General features: G+C 36.8%; 1 protein-coding gene across 1 annotated transcript; it reads right to left on the reverse strand.

Moving 5' to 3' along the window:
- Positions 1-298: 298 nt before the first annotated feature.
- Positions 299-19210, reverse strand: LOC116903298 (vomeronasal type-2 receptor 26-like). Its single transcript, XM_032905721.1, has 6 exons — positions 18996-19210; positions 17659-17956; positions 9939-10748; positions 7653-7877; positions 6349-6472; positions 299-1191 (listed from the first exon to the last, which is right to left on the reverse strand). Exons 1-6 carry the CDS (start codon positions 19208-19210, stop codon positions 299-301), a joined length of 2565 nt encoding a protein of 854 aa, XP_032761612.1.
- Between the last annotated feature and the right edge of the window lie 970 nt (positions 19211-20180).

The raw sequence follows: 20180 nt of genomic DNA on the forward strand, positions 1-20180 counted from the left end.
AATGATTCATTCTCATTTTCCTCCTTAATATTTTCCGGTCCTGTTACATGACATTGAAAATGAGAAAACTGATTTAAAGAAACACAGAGAAAGTCATCTCTAGTTGGCAACTATCTAACATGTGTTGGCTAGGCTCACTGTGACTGTTTATTTCCAATGACAGTAGTGACACATGATTGGAAAGCAGCTACCATTGTTTAGTGGAATGCACTGAATTCACACCACTCTTTTGAATCTTTATTTCTACATGGTTCTTTTCATACAAATCACAATCAATTCCTATGCATTAAGGAGGAAATCATTTAAAGAACTTCTTTTTTGGAAGGTCATCTGATCTCAGTAGGATCACAAAGCATTTAGGAAGAAATATACAGCCCAGTAAGCCAGCACTGGAAGCCAGAATTGCAAGAATTTCCACAGCCACAACGGTTTTGCCTTTGGAGCTCAGGTAAGCGGGTACAAAAGAAATCCACACACTGCAGAAAACCAGCATGCTGAATGTGATTGTTTTTGCTTCATTGAAGCTGTTGGGTAGGCTTCTCGCCAGGAAAGCAATAAGCAAGCTGAGACTGGCCAGAAAGCCCAAATACCCCAGAACACAATAGAAGGCAAGGGTGGAGCCCTCGTTACACCAGAGGATGATTTGCCCAAACTCTGACTGCACGTCGACATCAGGGAAAGGGGGATACGTTCCCAGCCAGACTGTGCAGATGCACACTTGAATGATGGAACCACAGAAGACTATAGCATTTGAGACTCGGGTCACCATCCATGTTTGTAAGGTGCTTCCTGGTTTGATGGCCTTGAAGGCCACAACCACAATGAAGGTCTTTGCCAAGATAGTAGAAACAGCAACAGAAAATACAACCCCAAAAATTGTTTGTCTCAAGACACAAGTGACTGTTCTAGGTTGGCCAATGAATATTAATGAGCAAAAGAAACAGAGCATTAGAGAAACCAGGAGGAGATAACTGAGATTTCTGTTATTTGCTCTGACAATGGGTGTGTCCCGATAGCAGATAAATAATCCTAAAATCATAGCTGAAAAGGCAGAAAAACTAATGGCCAAGGAGATGAAAACAGCTCCCAGAGGATCTTCACAGGACAAAAATGCTGTAATTTTAGGGAGACACTGATTCCTCTGCTTATTTGGATACTGATCTTCAGGACACTTGATGCATTGATCCATATCTAAAATAGAGACAGATAGGTTTATTACATTCCACATTTCACTCCCCAGATATATGTATGGGACATATATCTTGAACACAACCATTGTTGAATTCTGAAGCAAATATCCCTGGTTATGTTCACTGAACCAGGGTCATGCTGGTTCATGAGAGAAAAATACATATACAGCTGAATCCATAGAATATTCAGAATGTGAGTAGACTCGAAAAATATGAGAGAATCAGAAATCTTGAAATGAAATGAGAGGAAATCAGATGATATGAAAAATACGTTTGATTACATATGAAAGGAAGAGAGACATACACCTTCAAGCTGTTAATCTCTTTCTTTCCTTGTTCATTTTCTTCATTAAAGATCTATTTATTGCTTGAGAATTTCATCCATGCATATAATGTGTTTTGATCAAATATACCACCAATTTCTTCACACTGCATGTCTTTCGCTCCATCCAACAATTTTTCCTCCCAACTTCATGTGCTTTTTTTTTTAACCCACTGTGCTCGTGTAATGCTGCGTGTATCCATATGGATGTAGGTCCCTCTACCATGACATGGGCAACCTATCAGGACCTCCTACCTGAAGAAAACTGACTCTTTCTCTCCAGTATCCATCAAGTGCCAATAGGTCTTATCTAGTGCAAGGGCATCATGAGCATGTCCTCCATTCATTTAGGGATTTTGTCTGGCTTAATCTGGCTTGATCTGACTTGATCTGGCTTGATCCGTTGCAGATCTGTTGCATGCCTCCGAATGGATATGTGCTCAAAGATTCTGTCATTTCTAGCAACTTCTGCTTCATTAAAGAGGTCTGCTCACTGGCACTTAAAATCTTTCTGCCTTGTAGTCCACAATGATCCCTGGAGCTCTTATCCCTGGGAGCTCTTGATTGTTATTATGGAAGGCCTAGAAAGTAAAACTTCCTAGAGTTTAATGACATCTATGTTTAGTAACTGCAGCATTTTCTTTTGTTTCTTTCATCCTTTTGATTTCACAAAAGGATGTATCTTTGTTTTAGAAATAATACTGAAGGTAATACATTTTAGAGGGGAATAGTATTCTCTTATAAAGAAATGCTTGTATTTGCGAATTCCTTAAAAATCCTTGATTGGATTCTGATTAGAAGTTTATTACAGGAAAATGATTTTATACTTAATTTTCAATGTATATTTACTACATGCATTTATGTTATTTGAGTTTTCTGTACTTTTGTGGAAAAATTTAATAAGCTTCTTCACATAATGTCTTTTCAAAAAAAGGTAGAGGTGGAGGTAAGCCTTTGAATATTTATGATAAATAAGGGTAAAAAAGCGACTCACTGTGATATATTATAGCTTTCACAATGAGATTTTTTTCTGCTTCTGTGAAGCTCGGGGAGTTTGCAAGAGTGGAAGGTAGATAAAAGGGGAGGGGGAAGATGAGCAGGCTTGGTGTGTGTGTGTGTGATGTGGAATTCATCACAGATTCACAGAATTAATATAGAAAAATGGCCATTTTACCAAAAGCAATCTTCAGATTCAATGTGATACCATCAAAATTCCAACTCAATTCTTTTTAGAGTTAGAAAGAGCAATTTGCAAATTCATTTGCAATAACAAAAAATCCAGAATAGCAAAAATTAACCTCAACAAAAAAGAACTTCTTGGGGGAATCGCCATCCCTGATTTCAAGCTGTACTACAGAGGAATAGTGATAAAACTGCATGGTATTATTACAGAGACAGGCAGGTAGATCAATGGAATAGAATTGAAGACTCAGAAATGAACCAACACACCTATGGTCAATTGATCTTTAACAAAGGAGCTAAAACCATCCAGTGGAAAGAAGACAGCATTTTTTTCAACAAATGATGATGGTTCAACTGGAGGTCAGCATGTAGAAGAATGCAAATCAATTCATTCTTATCATCCTGTACAAAGCTTAGTCCAAATGGATCAAGGACCTCCACATAAAACCAGATACACTCAAATTAATAGAAGAAAAAGTGGGGAAGAGCCTCAAACGCATAGCCACTGGGGAAAATTTCCTGAACAGAACACCAATAGCTCATGCTCTAACATCAAGAATAGACAAATGGGACCTGATAAAATTGCAAAGCTTCTGTAAGGCAAAGACATTGTCATTAGGACAAAATGGCAACCAAGAGATTGGGAAAAGATCTTTACCAATCCTACATCTGATAGAGGGCTAATATTCAATATATACAAAGAACTCCAGAAGTTAAAATCCAGAGAGTAAAATAACCCTATTAAAAATTGGGGTACAGAGCTAAACAAAGAATTTTTAACTTAGGAATATTGAATGGCTGAGAAGTACCTTAAGAAATGTTCAGTCAACATCCTTAGTTATCAGGGAAATGAAAATCAAACAACCATAAGATTGCACCTCACACCAGTCAGAATGGCTAAGATCAAATACTCAGGTGACAACAGATGCTGGTGAGGATATGGAGAAAGAGGAACACTCCTTCATTGTTGGAAGGATTGCAAGCTGGTACAACCACTCTGGCAATCAGTCTGGTGTTTCCTCAGAAAATTGGACATAGTACTCCCTGAGGACCCAGCTATAATACTTCTGTAATCAAAATATGCTCCAACGTATAACAAGGATACAGTCTCCACTGTATTCATAGTGTCCTTATTTGTAATAGGCAGAAGCTGGAAAAAACCCAGACATCCTTCAACAGACCAATGGATACAGAAAATGTGGTACATCTACACAATGGAGTACTACTCAGCTATTAAAAACAATGACTTCATGAAATTCAGAGGAAAGTGAATGGAACTAAAAAATGTCATCCTGAGTGAGGTAACCCAATCACAAAACACACACATGGTATATACTCATTGGAAAGTGGATATTAACCCAAAAGCTCAAATTACCCAAGGCACAATCCACAGACAACAAAAAGCTCAAGAAGAAGGATGACCAAAATGCAGATGCTTCAGTCTGTCCTAAAAGGGGGAATAAGCATATTCATAGGAGGAAATATGGAGACAAAGTTTGTAGCAACGACTTAAGGAATGGGCATTCAGAGTCTGCCCCACCTGCAGATCCAGCCCACATATATACAGCCACCAAACCAAGACAACATTGTTGATGCCAAGAAGTGCATGCTTACAGGAGCCTGACATAACTGTTTCCTGAGAGGCTTTGCCAGAGCATGACAAATTCAAAGTGAATGCTAGCATCCAACATTGAACTGACAATGGGGTCCCTATTGGAGGAGTTGGAGAAAGGATTGAAGGAGCATGCGACCCCATAAAAAGAAAAATGGCAACCAACCAGAGCTCACAGAGACTAAATCACTACCCATAGAGTGCACATGGACAGACCCATGGCTCCAGCTACATATGTAGCATAGGATGGCTTTGTTGGGCACCAATGGGAGGAGAAGTCCTTGATCCTGACATGACTGAACTCCCCAGTGTAGGGAATGTCAGGGTGGGGAGGCAGGAAGGGGTGAGTGGTTGGCAGGGTGGGAGAATACCCTCATAGAAGGGGCAGAGGATGGTATTTGTGGTTTATTGTCTGGAAACTTGGAAAGGCAATAACATTTGAAAAGTAAATTTAAAATAGCCAATAATAAGAAGAAGTTATCTAAAAAGAAAAAGAATAAAGATCAAGGGTTTGGTGGTGCTTGTCCACAAGCTCAGCAGTTAGGAAGTAGTTAGTTTGGCCTATGACTATGTTGCTACCAAAATAAACAAAAAGGACCTTCTTTTAACCTGTGTTTGATAAATACAGGTTTCATTCATGAGAGTCAAATGGGCCTTGCAAATACCTGATTCAAAAAAAATATTAGATGAGAAGTAAGAACACAAAGCATTGCTGGTGTGCTCTGGGGAGTCTTTGTTATTAGAATTTGACAGAGAAGTGACAGCTGGACAGTCAGGGTACAGTGGCTGGAGCATCTTCATACATCAGTCAAACCCCACACATCACTCACAACTCTGCACATCATTCATCCTCTGGGATCTCTCAGTGTGTGTTTGTATAGTAGCCTCATGCTAGCTTACAGGACCAGGGAAAACATAATGAGAGCTCTCAGAAGAATTAAAGTATTTCAAAGGAAATGTATTAAGTCATACAGTAAATACGTATTTAGTCATTAAGCAAGTATTTATGGAGCTATGGCTATTTGCTATAGGAAATGTCTGAAACAGGACCCAGGGTCCCAGGAAAGGAGCAGTATATCTACCATCAATGTCACTCTGATAAAGTGTTTTTAGGAGTTCCTTTCATTTGACAAGACTTTATTTTGTCTCAGCTGTCTCTACGTTGTATGATCATAGGAAGTTTATATATTTTCTCTGAAGTTTAATTTCCTTGTGAGAAAATTTTAGATTATTATCAACATTTATTATAAAGATGAAATAATGTCATGCTTTATAATGCATCTCATAGTTTAGAGAACACATGGAGCACTGTTTAGTCTATCCAAGGAGCCCCAGCTTTAACCTTTTTAGGGTATACGGGATGGCTAATGGTTTAGGGTATACAGGAGCTCTAACTTTATGCATTGCTCATAACCTGTAGTATTCCAGGAGCACTAACTTTACACATTGCTAACAGAACCATTGCTGAAAAGCAGGTGTACAAAGAAAAGAAACTGAACTCAAGGCAGACATGCAGAAGACAAAGCAGAGTCAGATGTAGGAGCACACATCTGTGGTCTTAGTCATACAGAAGAGTGAGCCTGGAGGATTTCTGGAGGCCAGAGGTTTGAGAACAATATGGGCAGCATAGTAAATAAAACAAATCAATCAACAAATAAACAACAGTACCAAACATGACTGGGTTGAAATCAAGATTGTTTGTCTGTTTTTGAAGACAGGGTTTCTCTATGCAACTCTGGCTCTCCTGGAACTAACTCTGTAGACCAGACTGGCTTTGAACCCAGATATCCATCTACCGAATTCTGGTATTAAAATTTTGTGCCACCTCCACCCAGCAAGAACTTGTGTTAAAGTATTAGGAATTAGGTATATAACTGTAACTGTGTCTTCAGGCTCTGTGTTACTCACACCTGCCCCATCGAGAATAATTTCCACATTCAGAATCTTTTCTAGAAATTTCTACATTCAGAACAATTTCTAGAAACTTCCAAATTCAGGACTATTTCCAAAATTGTCCATATTCATATTTATTTTAGAAGTACCCGTTTCATTTGCAATCTCTCCATCTGGACATGGGAGACAATCAAAACAACAGAATGGTTTCCCTTCAACAGGTGATTTCCTAAATCCAAGCGTGCAACTTTGACTGCAAACAGCAAATGGAGTCTGTATAGGAGACATGAGAGAAGGGGAGGCAGTCAATGTATGACACTCAGTACTAGCATTGAGACGGTAGATGTCAGCAGGCCTGTGTACTGCAACAACCAAGAAAGAACATGCTTTTAGAGAATGGGAAGCTAAAGTTTCTGTTCCTTTTACTTCTCCCCCTCTCTCTTTTGAACTCTGGCTTTATTTCCTTCCATTGACCTCATATTTTTTTTCTTTTCTTTTCTTTTTTTTTTTTTTTTTTTCGAGCTGGGGACCGAACCAGGGCCTTGCTTGCTAGGCAAGCGCTCTACCATATTTTTATTTTTATATAATGTATTTTAGTATATTTAAAACAATTTTTAAATATTACAAAACAAAACCCACCAAACTGTGAATATATATATATATATACATATATATATATATATATATATATACATATATATATATTCCCTTAGAGTGGTTGGTATAACCAGTGTCTTCCATTGGAGAAAATTTATTGTGTCTCTTGAAGATCATAATGTTCTCTGTTACTATGTATCATCAGGTTTTATCACATCACTGAGATATTCAGGGTTAACAGTTCTAACAATAAGGGGATTAATGTGCATATAGTTTTAAAATTCAAATCCAGAGATACCTGTCACAGCATATTTAATCACAATGTGAACCCCAAGATTGTGTTATTTACTAAAAAAAAAGCTGTTTTTAGTTGTGGTATGTTTCAGCCCTTAGTACACATCTTTAATCCCAAACACAGAAGGTAAAATTAATTTGAAGAAGGAATACCCATGTTTGAAAATAACTTCTAATTGAGGAGCAGATGAAATGAAGAATCAGAGAAAGATTTGACCAAGTGAGTCAGAAATAGGATATACCAAATACTTATAAGAATAAACAGGAAAAAGGTGACTTGTTGGTGTCTCAAAAACATTCAGGCACTGAAGTGGGACACAGTGATGGATGAAGGCCAAAGTCTAATGACTTCTGCCCATTAACTCTTTCTTACTGTTCTGGAACCCGGAAGCTGATGACTTCTGGGAACTCTCCCTTGCTATTCTGGGACCAGAAAATTATGTCTTGACAATTGACCCTCTTTGCTCTTCTTAGGCCCAAAACTGATGACTTCTGTGAACCCTGTTTTCCTAGGAATTCCAGTTTGAGATCAGCACATGGTGCTGAGTTGAAAGATTCTCACCTGACTGTGGTGTTCACCCCACGTTATGAGTTCGTCATTTAGGGAAAAATGCTGAACACTGTGAGACTCAAAGACAAACTCGCCAACTTTCACTTGAGCTTTGGTACCGCTCTGCAGAGACTGGTAATTAAAGATGTCAAGCTTGGTTGCTGAAACTTCCTTGTTCACAACAGTCTCCTCATTGGTGCTTCTCCCTAGCTGGCCATTTTGTAAGAATGGATGGAGCTAAACATGAAAAACAATGGTCAGAACTTGCACTATAAATCACTGAGATGCAAATAAACCTAGTTACTTTTACTCCCCTTTCTTTTCTTAACTGTATGTTCCTGTGGCTTTCATTATTGTTCTGTATATCAAACATTTATCTTAGAACTGATTCATGCCAGCAATAGACATATATGACACACCACACACACACACACACACACACACACACACACATATACATTCACACATTCACTCACTCACTCATACAAAACAGACAAAAACTCAACAAATACTGAAGCTAACAGATGTTATAAACCAAACAGACATTACAGCAATAAGATAGCTAGCTAAAGGAGATCAAGGGATACAAATAAGAAAATAAAATTTCAAGATATCACTATTTGCAGATGATATGATAATATACATAAGCAACCTCTACCAGGGAACTTCTATGACTGATAAAACACTTTCAGTGATGTGGCTAGACACACATTAAGTTTAAAAAATCAGTAGCCTTCCTATATAAAAATTACAAACAGACTGGGGAAAAAATTAGGAAAACAACACTTTGCAATATCCACAAAGACCAGAAAATATTTTGGGGTAGCTAAATAAAGCATGCAGAAGACATGTATGATAAAACTTTAAGTCTTAGAAAGTAGAAATAGAAGAAGATATCTGAAGATGGAAAGAATTCCCACACTCGTGGAACAGAGGAATTAACACAATAATTTATTATCTTATTAAAGTTATTAAAATAACTTCCAGAAATATCACCAACCCTAATTTTAAATTGTACCATGGTGCTATTGTAGTAAATGCCACAACTTATTTTCATAAATACACTCATGTTGAGCAATGGAATCAAAATGAAGATTCAGAAATAAATCTGCACACCTATGGACACCTGATTTTTGATAAAGAAACCAGAATTACACAATGGAAGAAGGAAGCATCTTTAAAAAATGGTGCTCTTCTAATTAGATGTCTTTATGTTGACAAATGTAGTAGATCCATATTTATCACCTGCACAAAACTTAAGGCCAATTACCTATCACATGAAACTAGTCACACTGAACTCGATGGAAGGAAAATAGGGAGCAGCCTTGCACACACTGGCACAGAAGACAATTTCCTAAACAGAACACTGATAGTGTAGGTAGTAAGATCAACAATTAACAAATGGGACCTCATGAAACCCAGAAGTTTCTGCAAGGCAATGGACAACTTCAAAGGGACAAAATGACAGCCTATATACTGGGAAGTGATTTATGTCAACTCTACATTTTACAGAGAAATAATATCCTAAATGTATAAAGAACTAAAGACAGCAGCAGCAATAAACCAAACAAACTAAATGGATGGATGTCCAATAGCTGTGGAAAAGATAAGCAGGTGTAGAGGGATAAACAGGTAGAAAGTTGATATGTCATGTTTAGTGCCTCGGATTCAATCCAGTTTCATTTAAAACAACCTGTTTTTGTTTCAGTTGGGTTTAGGATCTGATTTTAAAGACAAGCTGTGTCTATACAGCCCAGACTAGCTTCAAACTCATATCCTTTTGCTTCAACCTGCTACGAGTTGGATAACAATCATGGATCATAATGTCTAGCTTTATAGAGCTATGTGATCTTTCTAGGATATTTATCAAAACAAAACAAGCTATTGGTATCAAATGTACCTAAAATCCCTTAACATCTGCCATATTTATACTTGTACAAATCTCTTCACAAATCATTAAAAGCAATAAGAAAAGATATGTGACAATTAAAGGGCATAAATATCATTGTTTGAATATGCTTAAAATAAAATAACAATTTTTCAGCATCGTGCATGTATTGTTTTCTGATAGTAATGTTAGCTCAACTTTCAACATTTCAATGCAGTTCATTTTTTTCTCTAAGACTATTGTTTATGTTACTGAAATAAACATGAATATTTTGAAGAAGGAGACAGGTGCTTAAAGAAATATACTAACAACAGTAGTATTTTTCTAACAATAATTAGGAAAGATCATAAATCAAAATGAAGAGCATACAGGCCCAATGCCCAGGAAAACAGAAGACGAGTGATTGGTACCTTCCCTGGGAGAGGAGCTCGGGGTATACCTTTATTCAATAAGTCTCCTTCTACAATGAGTGACAGCTCCTCATGAAGGGCCTGGGCAACGGCATATACAGCAGCATGGATTTTGTAGCTTGAGGGTGAGGTATTCATATCCCAAAGATGCAGAGGTCGTGTACTGAGGTTGCCATTTTGCTCACATTGACTCAGTTCCCTGATCCAGTGCTGATCTAAATAAGGACATTCAAATAAATTTGACCACACATCCTGGATAAAGATATCTTGAGGGTATTTCCTAGGTTGGACACTTCTGAGAAAATCCTTGAATCCCAGAATTTCATCCGTGTGAACAGAAAATGATAATCCTCCACCAAAATATGTATAACCTAGATTTTGTTGAAAGGGTAATGTGGTGATATCCCAATCAGAAGTTGTGACCCAGACATTACCAAAAGGGGTATTGCAAAAGATGTTGTAGACAAATCTCAGAAGAGAATATGTGTCACCAAATGCAACAATAACACGGGTCAATGTGAATCTTTCCATAAAAAGTTCCCTGTTTACTGTGTCCTTAGCGGGAAATTCTGGAACTTTTTCTGCAAATGCAACACAAAGCCCATGGTTGTTCATCTCCTCTGTGATGTCCCTAAGGAAGAGTTCTCCCCTCACATCATCTGGAACCACCAGGCCAACCCAGACCCAAGAGAAGTATAGTAGCAGTTGAATTATTCCCTGATACAGAGCTGTGGTGTGCACAGGAAACTGGTATGGAGACTGCAGCTGGACTCCGGTCCCAAGACTCTGGTCAAAAGGAGCATAGCTGATCTAAACATAAAGAAAGTTACACCTTAAGACAAGACAATTACGTTTATTCTCAAGTGATTTGGCTTACCTTATCTCTTAATGCACTCTAGGAGAAATTAAACAATTAGATAACTTTGCTAAGAAGTACCTATTTGTTACCTATGACTGACCACTTTCTAATCACTGCTCACAGGAAATGTATCTTTTTATTACACTTCTACAAAACTTATCAAACATGGCCACAGAGTGTCTATCTCCTTCTCTCTATTCAAGGAAACTGGTCAAATAAGAGCATTTGCAAATTTGTCACTTCCCATACCAAAATTTTTGTCTTCCTGATGATAGAAGTATAGAAATATTAACAATAAAGGCCATTTTTACTTAAAGCCACAAATCCATAACTAATTAACCAATAAAGACGAATCTATGATGCAGCTTAAAATTCACTAGTAATGGCTATATCCCCCCTTGAAGTTTCTATGCCTATTTTCTTTCTGCAATGCTTAATCAATAGTCAACTACCCTAAAGTAAGCTTTCTTAGGACAGAAGGCTGACTACCACAGTGAATGTTTTAATGTCTCACTGTCTGTGCCTTACTGAGTCTTCTCTCTATCTTTACACTTGTGGTATTGGCATACACTGGTGTCCCATGGCTCAGATCAGGATTTGATTCCATTTCTACACAAATTTCCTAAATAATAATCTCCTAAAATCAGATGCCCACTGGTACTTGCCATAATCCACACCTCATGGCCTAGCTCCATTCACTCCCTTCTCACCAGGCATCTGAGTTTGGATGTTTAGTGAATTTTTCACGTACGGGATCCAAAATCATGATAATTGGATACAGATACTCAATACATGTTAATTGGTGGGAGAGAGGGTTGGGTAGGGGGAAGAAGGAGGAATAGGAAAGAAGTAATCAGAAAATGAAATAAACATGAATACTTTGAGGAAAGAAACAGTAGGATAAAGAAATATTCAAAAATTAGTAAATGCATAAAAGTAAGCATTTTAAATAGATGATACAAGATCATATATTTTTTATATTTATAAATTCTGATAGTTGGTTAATTAAGAAAAAAAGATGTGGGACTTAGCATATAGAGGACCTAACACATGGAGCTCTTTGAGAACAGACATACAGCACTTAGGCTCCAAAGAAATAGAAAGAAAGGTTATCTGTCATAGGTAAAATTGGAATTATTTGCATATATTAGGGATTCATTTACAAATAATAAAATGGTTTACTTATTCTGCAGAGAAAAACTCAAACAAAAGTGCCGACATGATGAAGAAAATGAAATATGTATAGAATATGGTCGACAGCACACCATGATCAGTTACACAGTTCACACTTAAGACATGTGCAACTGAATTACAAAAGAAATGACAAAAATGTCTCAAGACATTGTGAGTACTTTGAACTTGTTGTTGAACATGTGCATAACTATTATTCACCCCAGGAAACCTGCTGGCCACAGGTTGAATAGCTAAACTTGAATTAAAAAAACATGAATAATTAAATCAATAAACCAGTTAATTAACTAAATGGATTGTTCTTAAAATTTAAGAAACACAAAGATTTAATAAATATATTGACAGTGTTGAACACCCTTAACCACCAGGGGAATCTAAATTACAAATACTCTTAAGACTCTTTCACCTCAATCGTAGGTATTTTCAACATGGGAATAAGTTGCGGGGGATGCAAAGGTGGCTCAGTAGTTAAGAACTTTAAATGTTCCTGCTTAGGACATGTTTTTTATTTCCAGCACCACTATGGCAGCCCACAACCATTAGTAAACTCTGTAACCAGATGACACAACACCTTATTCTGGGCTTTCTCCATGGGCACTAGATACACATATGTGTTTCACATACCATACATGCAGGAGAAACACTTGTACCCATGAAATAAGTCTTAATTATCAAACCAAACCAAATAGTGGGTGTGAGAAAACAGGAAGCCTCTTGCTGCTATTAGGAATCCAAACTGGCCCAGTATGGAAGTAACAGAGAGTTTCACAAATGATAAGGTTAGACCAACCACACAACTCAACTCTACTACAACTCATATAGATATTCCATGCTCCAAGGCAAAGCAAGGAAAATGACAAAACACACCCATATTTTATTGTTCACTTTTTTCCTGTGTACTATTTTCAGTAACCAAGAAACAAACAAACTAGATGCCATAAATAGGAATAGATAAATTCAGAAACAAGGTATATACTCACAACAGAATTATATGCAGCCATAAAGAATAAAGACATTTGGAGGAAGATGGGTGTGGGAAGTACAAATATTTTATAAAGCAAAATAAACCAGGCATACACTTTGTCCCTTTATTTGGGACATAGCTCTGTGTGTGTGTGTGTGTGTGTGTGTGTGTGTGTGAGAGAGAGAGAGAGAGAGAGAGAGAGAGAGAGAGAGAGAGAGAGACAGAGAGAGAGATAGAGAGACAGAGAGAGACAGAGAGAGAGACAGAGAGAGAAAGAGAGATAGAGAGAGATAGAGATAGAGAGACAGAGAGAGACAGAGACAGACAGGGGCAGATACAGAGACACAGAGACAGAGACAGAGAGAGGAAGAGAGACGAATAGAAAGGGACCTATTAGAATGATAGAAGAAACTATAGGAGACTATTGAAATAAAACACTGAGCTAAAACTGAAAGAGCTTTGTTCAAAGAGCAAAACAGCAAGGCAAGAGGGTGTGAGTGCCATCAGGAAGCAGAAAGTAAGAACAAAATGCATGTGAATGTGCGATAATGAAAACCATATATCATATGCTGACAAAAAAGTGTTTCTAAGGACCAAAGTTTAGTTCCCAACAACTGTGTCAGGTGATTTATAACCACTTCTAACTCCAGTTCAGGAAATTCCAACACATCTGGCCTCTGTGGTGCCAGAACCCATCACACCTATGAATTCTCTCTTTTTCTGTCTCTCTCTCTGTTTCTGTCTTTTTCTCTTTCTCTCTTTGTCTTTTTGTTTGTCACTGTCTACCTCTGTCTCTCTGTCTCTGTTTCTTTCCCCCCTCTCTCCACAATATTAAAAATAATAAAATATATCTAAATAATAGGATTACACAGTTCAATAAGAAAATACACAAGTAAAACTAAAAGAAATACCCAAGCCAGCAGACACCCAACTTAAACACAGAGAAAAAGAAACATGAATTCCCAACACAATGCAATACCCAAAGCTAATAACTCCTTAACTACTGAGTATAGGAATACTGACATGTCTAAAATGCCAGATGAAAAATTCAAAATTTACTAGTAAAGCTACAAACAATGGTCTTGAGAGTATTCCCTTTTGCCATTCATTTTTAGCTTGAAATAAAAGCAAAACCAATATAGTAAGAAAATTCTAACAAGACAAGACAGTAAAGTATCCTTGTTTGCATATGATATGTTTATGTCTCAGTGTTTTCTTGTGGGCTCTTCCTGGAACATTAAATATGAAAACTCCTAGACCTGATATACATGGTCATCAAAGTAACAGTATACAAAATAAACATCCAAACTAGTAGCTTCCTATATACCAATAATGATAAAGAAATCATGGGAGCAATCCCATGTGTAATAAAAATAATAAAAAAAAATAGCAATAAGCATAAGCAAAGAGTTGGGATATTTTAAAGACATTTAAAAATACTGTAGAAAACAGAAGGAACTTGGACACACACAGATTAGCAAAATTAATAATGTAAAATATTCCCAAATTATATATTATTAAGCATAATTCTCATCAACTTTCCTATGATGCTCTTCATAAAACTAGCAAAGGCTAAAGTTCATGTGGAACCACAAAAAAACACCATTGGACAAAGCCATCCTAAATAGAGAGGGTATTGGTACATGTCAATCCATATACAAGATCTCAAATTATACTACTGAGCCATGGCAACACATCAGCCTGGTGTTGGCATAAGAAAAACAGTTAACACAAACCAAACAGAATAACAATAGATAAACGCACACAGCTATAGTCACAAACATATACTGGAGAAGAGACAGTGGCTACCATAAGTTCCTAGGGAAACTAAACATCTAAACACATGTAGAAAATTTATACAGGAGTTGTAGGCCTCTTTGCCCTGTGCAAAAACTTCCATTCTAATCAGCTCAGAGACATTAGGGGAAAACTTAAAACTTTGAAAGACCTAAAGAAAAGCTAGGGGAAACATTCAAAATATCATCTTGGACTAGGCTCTTCTGAAAGGACTCTGGTAGCTCAGCAGATCATTGCATGGCTGATCAGGGGGCTACATGGAGTGAAAAAGCTACAGAGCAAAGGGAAGGATCCTATGTCAGGAAAACAGAAGAAGGAGCTGTTAGCTGAGAGGTCAGGAGTTATTGAGATGCTGTAGGAGGATCCGTGACAAAAATGAGACGAGTATAATTATATATGCATTTCTTATGAAAAATTGTGTTCATCATGAATGTTGTTATAAGCATATGTCCATAGTCACATACTTAAAATTAACTCATTAAAAACTCATAAAAATAAAAAAAATGATTAGGCATAGTAGTGCATACTTTCTGCCTCAGAGAAGCAAAGGCAGGAGGATCTCTGTAAGGCAATATTGTATTACATAGGAAGTTCAAGGCCAGGAAAATTTGCATTTGAGAACCTGTCTCAAAAATAAACAAATAAGTAAAAACCAACATGGCATCCTGATTCATTTTACTAACATATAAGTTACTTCACTTGGAATAGTAGGAAACATTAAGCACTGAATCACTATTACTTGTAACTTGTTACTTGTTCTAAGTAATCCTTTTCATGCTTATTACTAATTAACATGAAAGTGGCTTATAAATGCCAGCTCTCTAGTATTGTTTATAAGGAATCATTACTGATAAACAGAAAGTTTTTTAATTTTATTTTCCTTGGAGAGTTTATGTATAGCTGGGTCCTAAGGTAGTACAATATCCAATTTTCTGAGGAACCACCAGACTGATTTCCAGAATGGTTGTACCTGGTTGCAATCCCACCAACAATGGAGGAGTGTTCCTATATCTCTACATCCTCCCCAAAATCTGCTGTCACCTGAGTTTTTGATCTCAGTCATTCTGACTGGTGTGAAGTGGTATCTCAGGTTGTTTTGATTTGCATTTTCCTGATGACTAAGGATGTTGAACATTTCTTTAGGTGCTTCTCAGCCATTCAGTATTCCTCAGTTGAAAATTCTTTGTTTAACTCTGTCCTCCATATTGAATAGGACTATTTGATTTTGTGGAGTCTAACTTCTTGAGTTCGTTGACTATATTAGATATTACCCCTCAATCAGATGTAGGATTGGTAAAGACCTTTTTGCTATCTGTTGATTGGTGTTTTGTCCTAGGTTTCCCACTCTCTACCTACCTATTCAATATAGTTCTTTAAGTCCTAGACAGAGCAAAAAGATAAAAAAGGAGGTCAAAGGGATACAAACTGGAAAGGAAGAAGTCAAAATATCACTATATGAAGATGATATGATGGTGTACTTAAGTGACCCCAAAAATTCTTCCAGAGTACTCCTAAACCTGAAAAATAACTTCAGCAAAATGGCTGGATATAAAATTAACTTAAACATAACAATAGCCTTCCTCTGCTCAAAGGATAAACAGGCTGAGAAAGAAATTAGGGAAATGATGCGCTTCACAATAGTCCCAAATAATATAAAATACCTCGGTGTGACTTTAACCAGGCAAGTGAAAGATCTGTATGACAAGAACTTCAAATCTCTGAAGAAAGAAATTGAAGAAGCTCTCAGAAGATGGAAAGATCTCCCATGCTCATGGATTGGCAGGCTTAATATAGTAAAAATGGCCATCTTGCTGAAAGCAATCTACAGAATCAATGCAATCTCTATCAAAATTCCAACTCAATTCTTCATAGAGTTAGAAAGAGCAATTTGCAAATTCATTTGAAATAAAAAAACAGCATAGTGAAAACTATTGTCAACAATGAAAGAACATCTGGGGGAATCACCATCCCTGACCTCAAGCTGTATTACAGAGCAATTTTGATTAAAAAACCAAACCAACCAACCAAACAAAAAACCCCAAAAAACCAAAACCAAAACAGAAAAACAAAAACAAAAAAACAAAACAAAACCCTGCATGGTATTGGCACAGAGACATGCAGGTAGATCATTAGAATAGAATTGAAGACTCAGAAATTAACCCACACACCTATGTCACTTTATTCTTGACAAAGGAGCGAAAACTATCTAATGGAGAAAAGACAGCATTTTCAACAAATGGTGCTGGTTCAACTGGAGGTCAGAATGTAGAAGAATGCAAATTGACCCATTCTTATCTCCTTGTACAAAGCTCAAGTCCAAGTAGATCAACATAAAATTAGATATACTTAAACTAATAGAAGAGAAAGTGGGGAATATCCTTGAACACCTACACACAGGGGAAATTTTCCTGAATAGAACATTAATGGCTTATGCTCTTAAGATCTAGAATCAAGAAATGGAACCTCATAAAATTGTAAATCTTCTGAATGGAGAGTTTTTTTAAACAAAGACAGAAATTACAATTTTTGTTCTAACAGAGGAAAATTGAAACAGGAGTATTCCCACCGTAGTTACAGTGAAGATTCATGAGTAAATTTACAATTGACCTCATGCTTTGTGATGCTCTAATACTGCATACCCAAAAATGACCAAACTAACAATGGTCCATGGCAAAGGAAATTTTCTTGGAGTTGTCAGAATACAGGCTGTGATTACTTTTATCTATACATTTTTAATTTTAAATGTTTTGAAATTAAATTTATTATACAAACAATTTTATTTTATGAATAAATTATGCTTTAAAATAACTCAAATTTTATGTAGTTCTATTCCTCATCAATACACAATAAATGAATAAATTAGTATTTATTACTATATTTAACCTAAGGAGCCAGGATTCTCTGCGTACCTGAGGGACATTGTAGAGACTTAGAACTCTGGAGATCTGGGTTGATATTCCTGTTGAAATGCCTCCTATCACTGCAACCAGCTTATCAGTCTTCTCAGGCCTGCAGCTGTAGTTAGGAACTGGGGGGCTCTGTCCTGAGAGCAAAGCCATAGAACTCTCCACGGCCTTCATATCAATAAAGTCAACATTGAAGAGATAGAATCCCAGGGACATATTGAATAGAATATTTGTGTCCTTGTTGATTTTTTCTATAGCAAAAACCATTGCCAAAATATGCTGATAATGTTTGGTGAGATCCCTAGGAGAAAAAATTTGAAAGACTATTTCTGCGTTCTTTTTTAATATTAATTTTTAATTAAAATATAATAACATCATTTACCTCCCTCTCTTTGCTCCCTGTATATCCTCCCATGCTTCCTTTTAAGTTCTGGAATTTTATTTCTAGCAATCTAAGTCATATAAACTATATACACAATAATTCAAAAAACAATCAGGATATTCCATATTAAAACTGTAGAAGAATTAGTCTTAAAATTTTATAGCACAACTGAATATCAAATTCACAATTTTTGTTTTCAAATTTTATTTTGAGACAGAGTCTTGCTTCTTTAGCCCAAGCTGGACTGAAACTCACTATGTGGACTAGGTTTACCTCAGAATCACAGAGATCCTCCTGCCTCTGTTTCTCAAGTTCTAGGTTTAAAGTTTTGCACGACCACATACTTTCAAACGTACAATTTTAATTTTTACTGTGCTATTTATGTCTGAGAAAATAAAATGGAGGAGTAAAGCATGTAGGAAATTTGAAGCAGGAACTGTGTATATTTTATTCTTAGTAAAATACATTCAATAACTACAATTATTTTCAACTGCACAGTGCTTTCAACACCTCCTTATGTATTTAAGAGAATTCAGCATGTGTAGGGGAGAGACACACAAAGACCCAGTCATGGCTGAGTATTTGGTATTTGCTGGCTACTGTGGAAGGGAGAGTCAGATTCCTTAGGAGGTTTGCCTTAGTAGTTTGCCTATACTATAGATGACGCCCTATACACCTACAGCACTAGAATGCCTAAGTAAACTCAGTAGATTGAAAAGTGTGTGTGTTGTGTGTGTGTGTGTGTATGTGTGTCAGAGAGAGAGAGAGAGAGAGAGAGAGAGAAAGAGAGACAGGGACAGAGACAGAGACAGAGACAGAGAGAGCATGAAGTTGAAAGAGTAGAGACATTATACATTCGAGAGGAAGCAATAGATGTGGGTTTGGACAACGAATATTGTTGAATATGTATGAAATCCAGAAACAATACTTTTTTTAAAGAGAGAAGCAAAACACTTACACATAAACATATTCCGGTATATAGATTGTATCTTTAAAGCCAAATCTACTTCTTGTGTCTCCAGCAGTCACTCTAAGGGAAAAGATTCCTCCAATAACAAAATCCCCATCTTGATAGTAGCCAGGAGAAGCAGGTTTACTTAAGGAGAAACAAGAAATTTGTTCCTGGAATACAATGAGAACAATCAGGAGAGAGAAAGCAATGAGTAATTTCATACTAATATTGATAAATAATTGATAAAACACAGATATCTGTTCAGTTGAAAATCTTGGACTAGTGAACCCCAATAGCACATCAACAAACAGATAAAACAGGTAGCTTCAGGTCAGTGTGCTTCAAGTTTATAAAGCTTTGTTTTTTCCTGAGACAAATCCACCAGTATCCAAACACTTCTTTCTTTCCTGGAAGTATAATCTGCTTTGCACCTACTTAACCCTAGATTATTTGCCCTTCACAGGGTCACTGTGAGTCTTCAAAGGCTCAGGAACCTCTCACTTGGCACCTGGGAATCCTGATACTCAGCAAGAAAACATATAATTAAGAACAAGTGTGAAGTCCTCTAAAACACCTGTGGGGTGTGTACACTCAGTGAGCTGAGACCTCTCAAGGTACCAAGGTAAAGGGAGACTAACCAAAGGAAACATGATTAAGTCATCTGAAAGAGGCATCAAAGGGCTCAGTGTTTATGGGGGAAGGGTGAGACTAAATCATTTAACATCACTGTCATTTTAGAGTATTTCTGTAAGATCAAGCCAAAGAAAAAATTTCTGACCACTTTATAGGTCTGATTATCAACTTGTATAGTTTTAACATCTTATATTTTATATGCTTATGAGTACAATGTTTTGAAATACATATAAATATTAAAATTAAACACAAATATTTAATTCAAATAGTTATTTTAAAGCATTGGCACACTTTCAAATTTACTTACTTCCAATAAAGTAAATCAAAGGATACTGTTAACCTTTAAATATGTTTAAAACTGTGCATGCGGTCCAATGTGTTAACCTTTTTTCTCTTTCCTTCCTTCCTTCCTTCCTTCCTTCCTTCCTTCCTTCCTTCCTTCCTTCCTTCCTCCTCCTCCTCCTCCCTCCCTCCCCTCTCTCTCTCTCTCTCTCTCTTTCTTTTCTTTCATTCCTTCACTTTTGGTGCTGGCACTCTAGGAGACTGAACCTAGATCAT

Source organism: Rattus rattus, chromosome 6, assembly GCF_011064425.1.
Source record: "Rattus rattus isolate New Zealand chromosome 6, Rrattus_CSIRO_v1, whole genome shotgun sequence".
Taxonomy (NCBI): domain Eukaryota; kingdom Metazoa; phylum Chordata; class Mammalia; order Rodentia; family Muridae; genus Rattus; species Rattus rattus.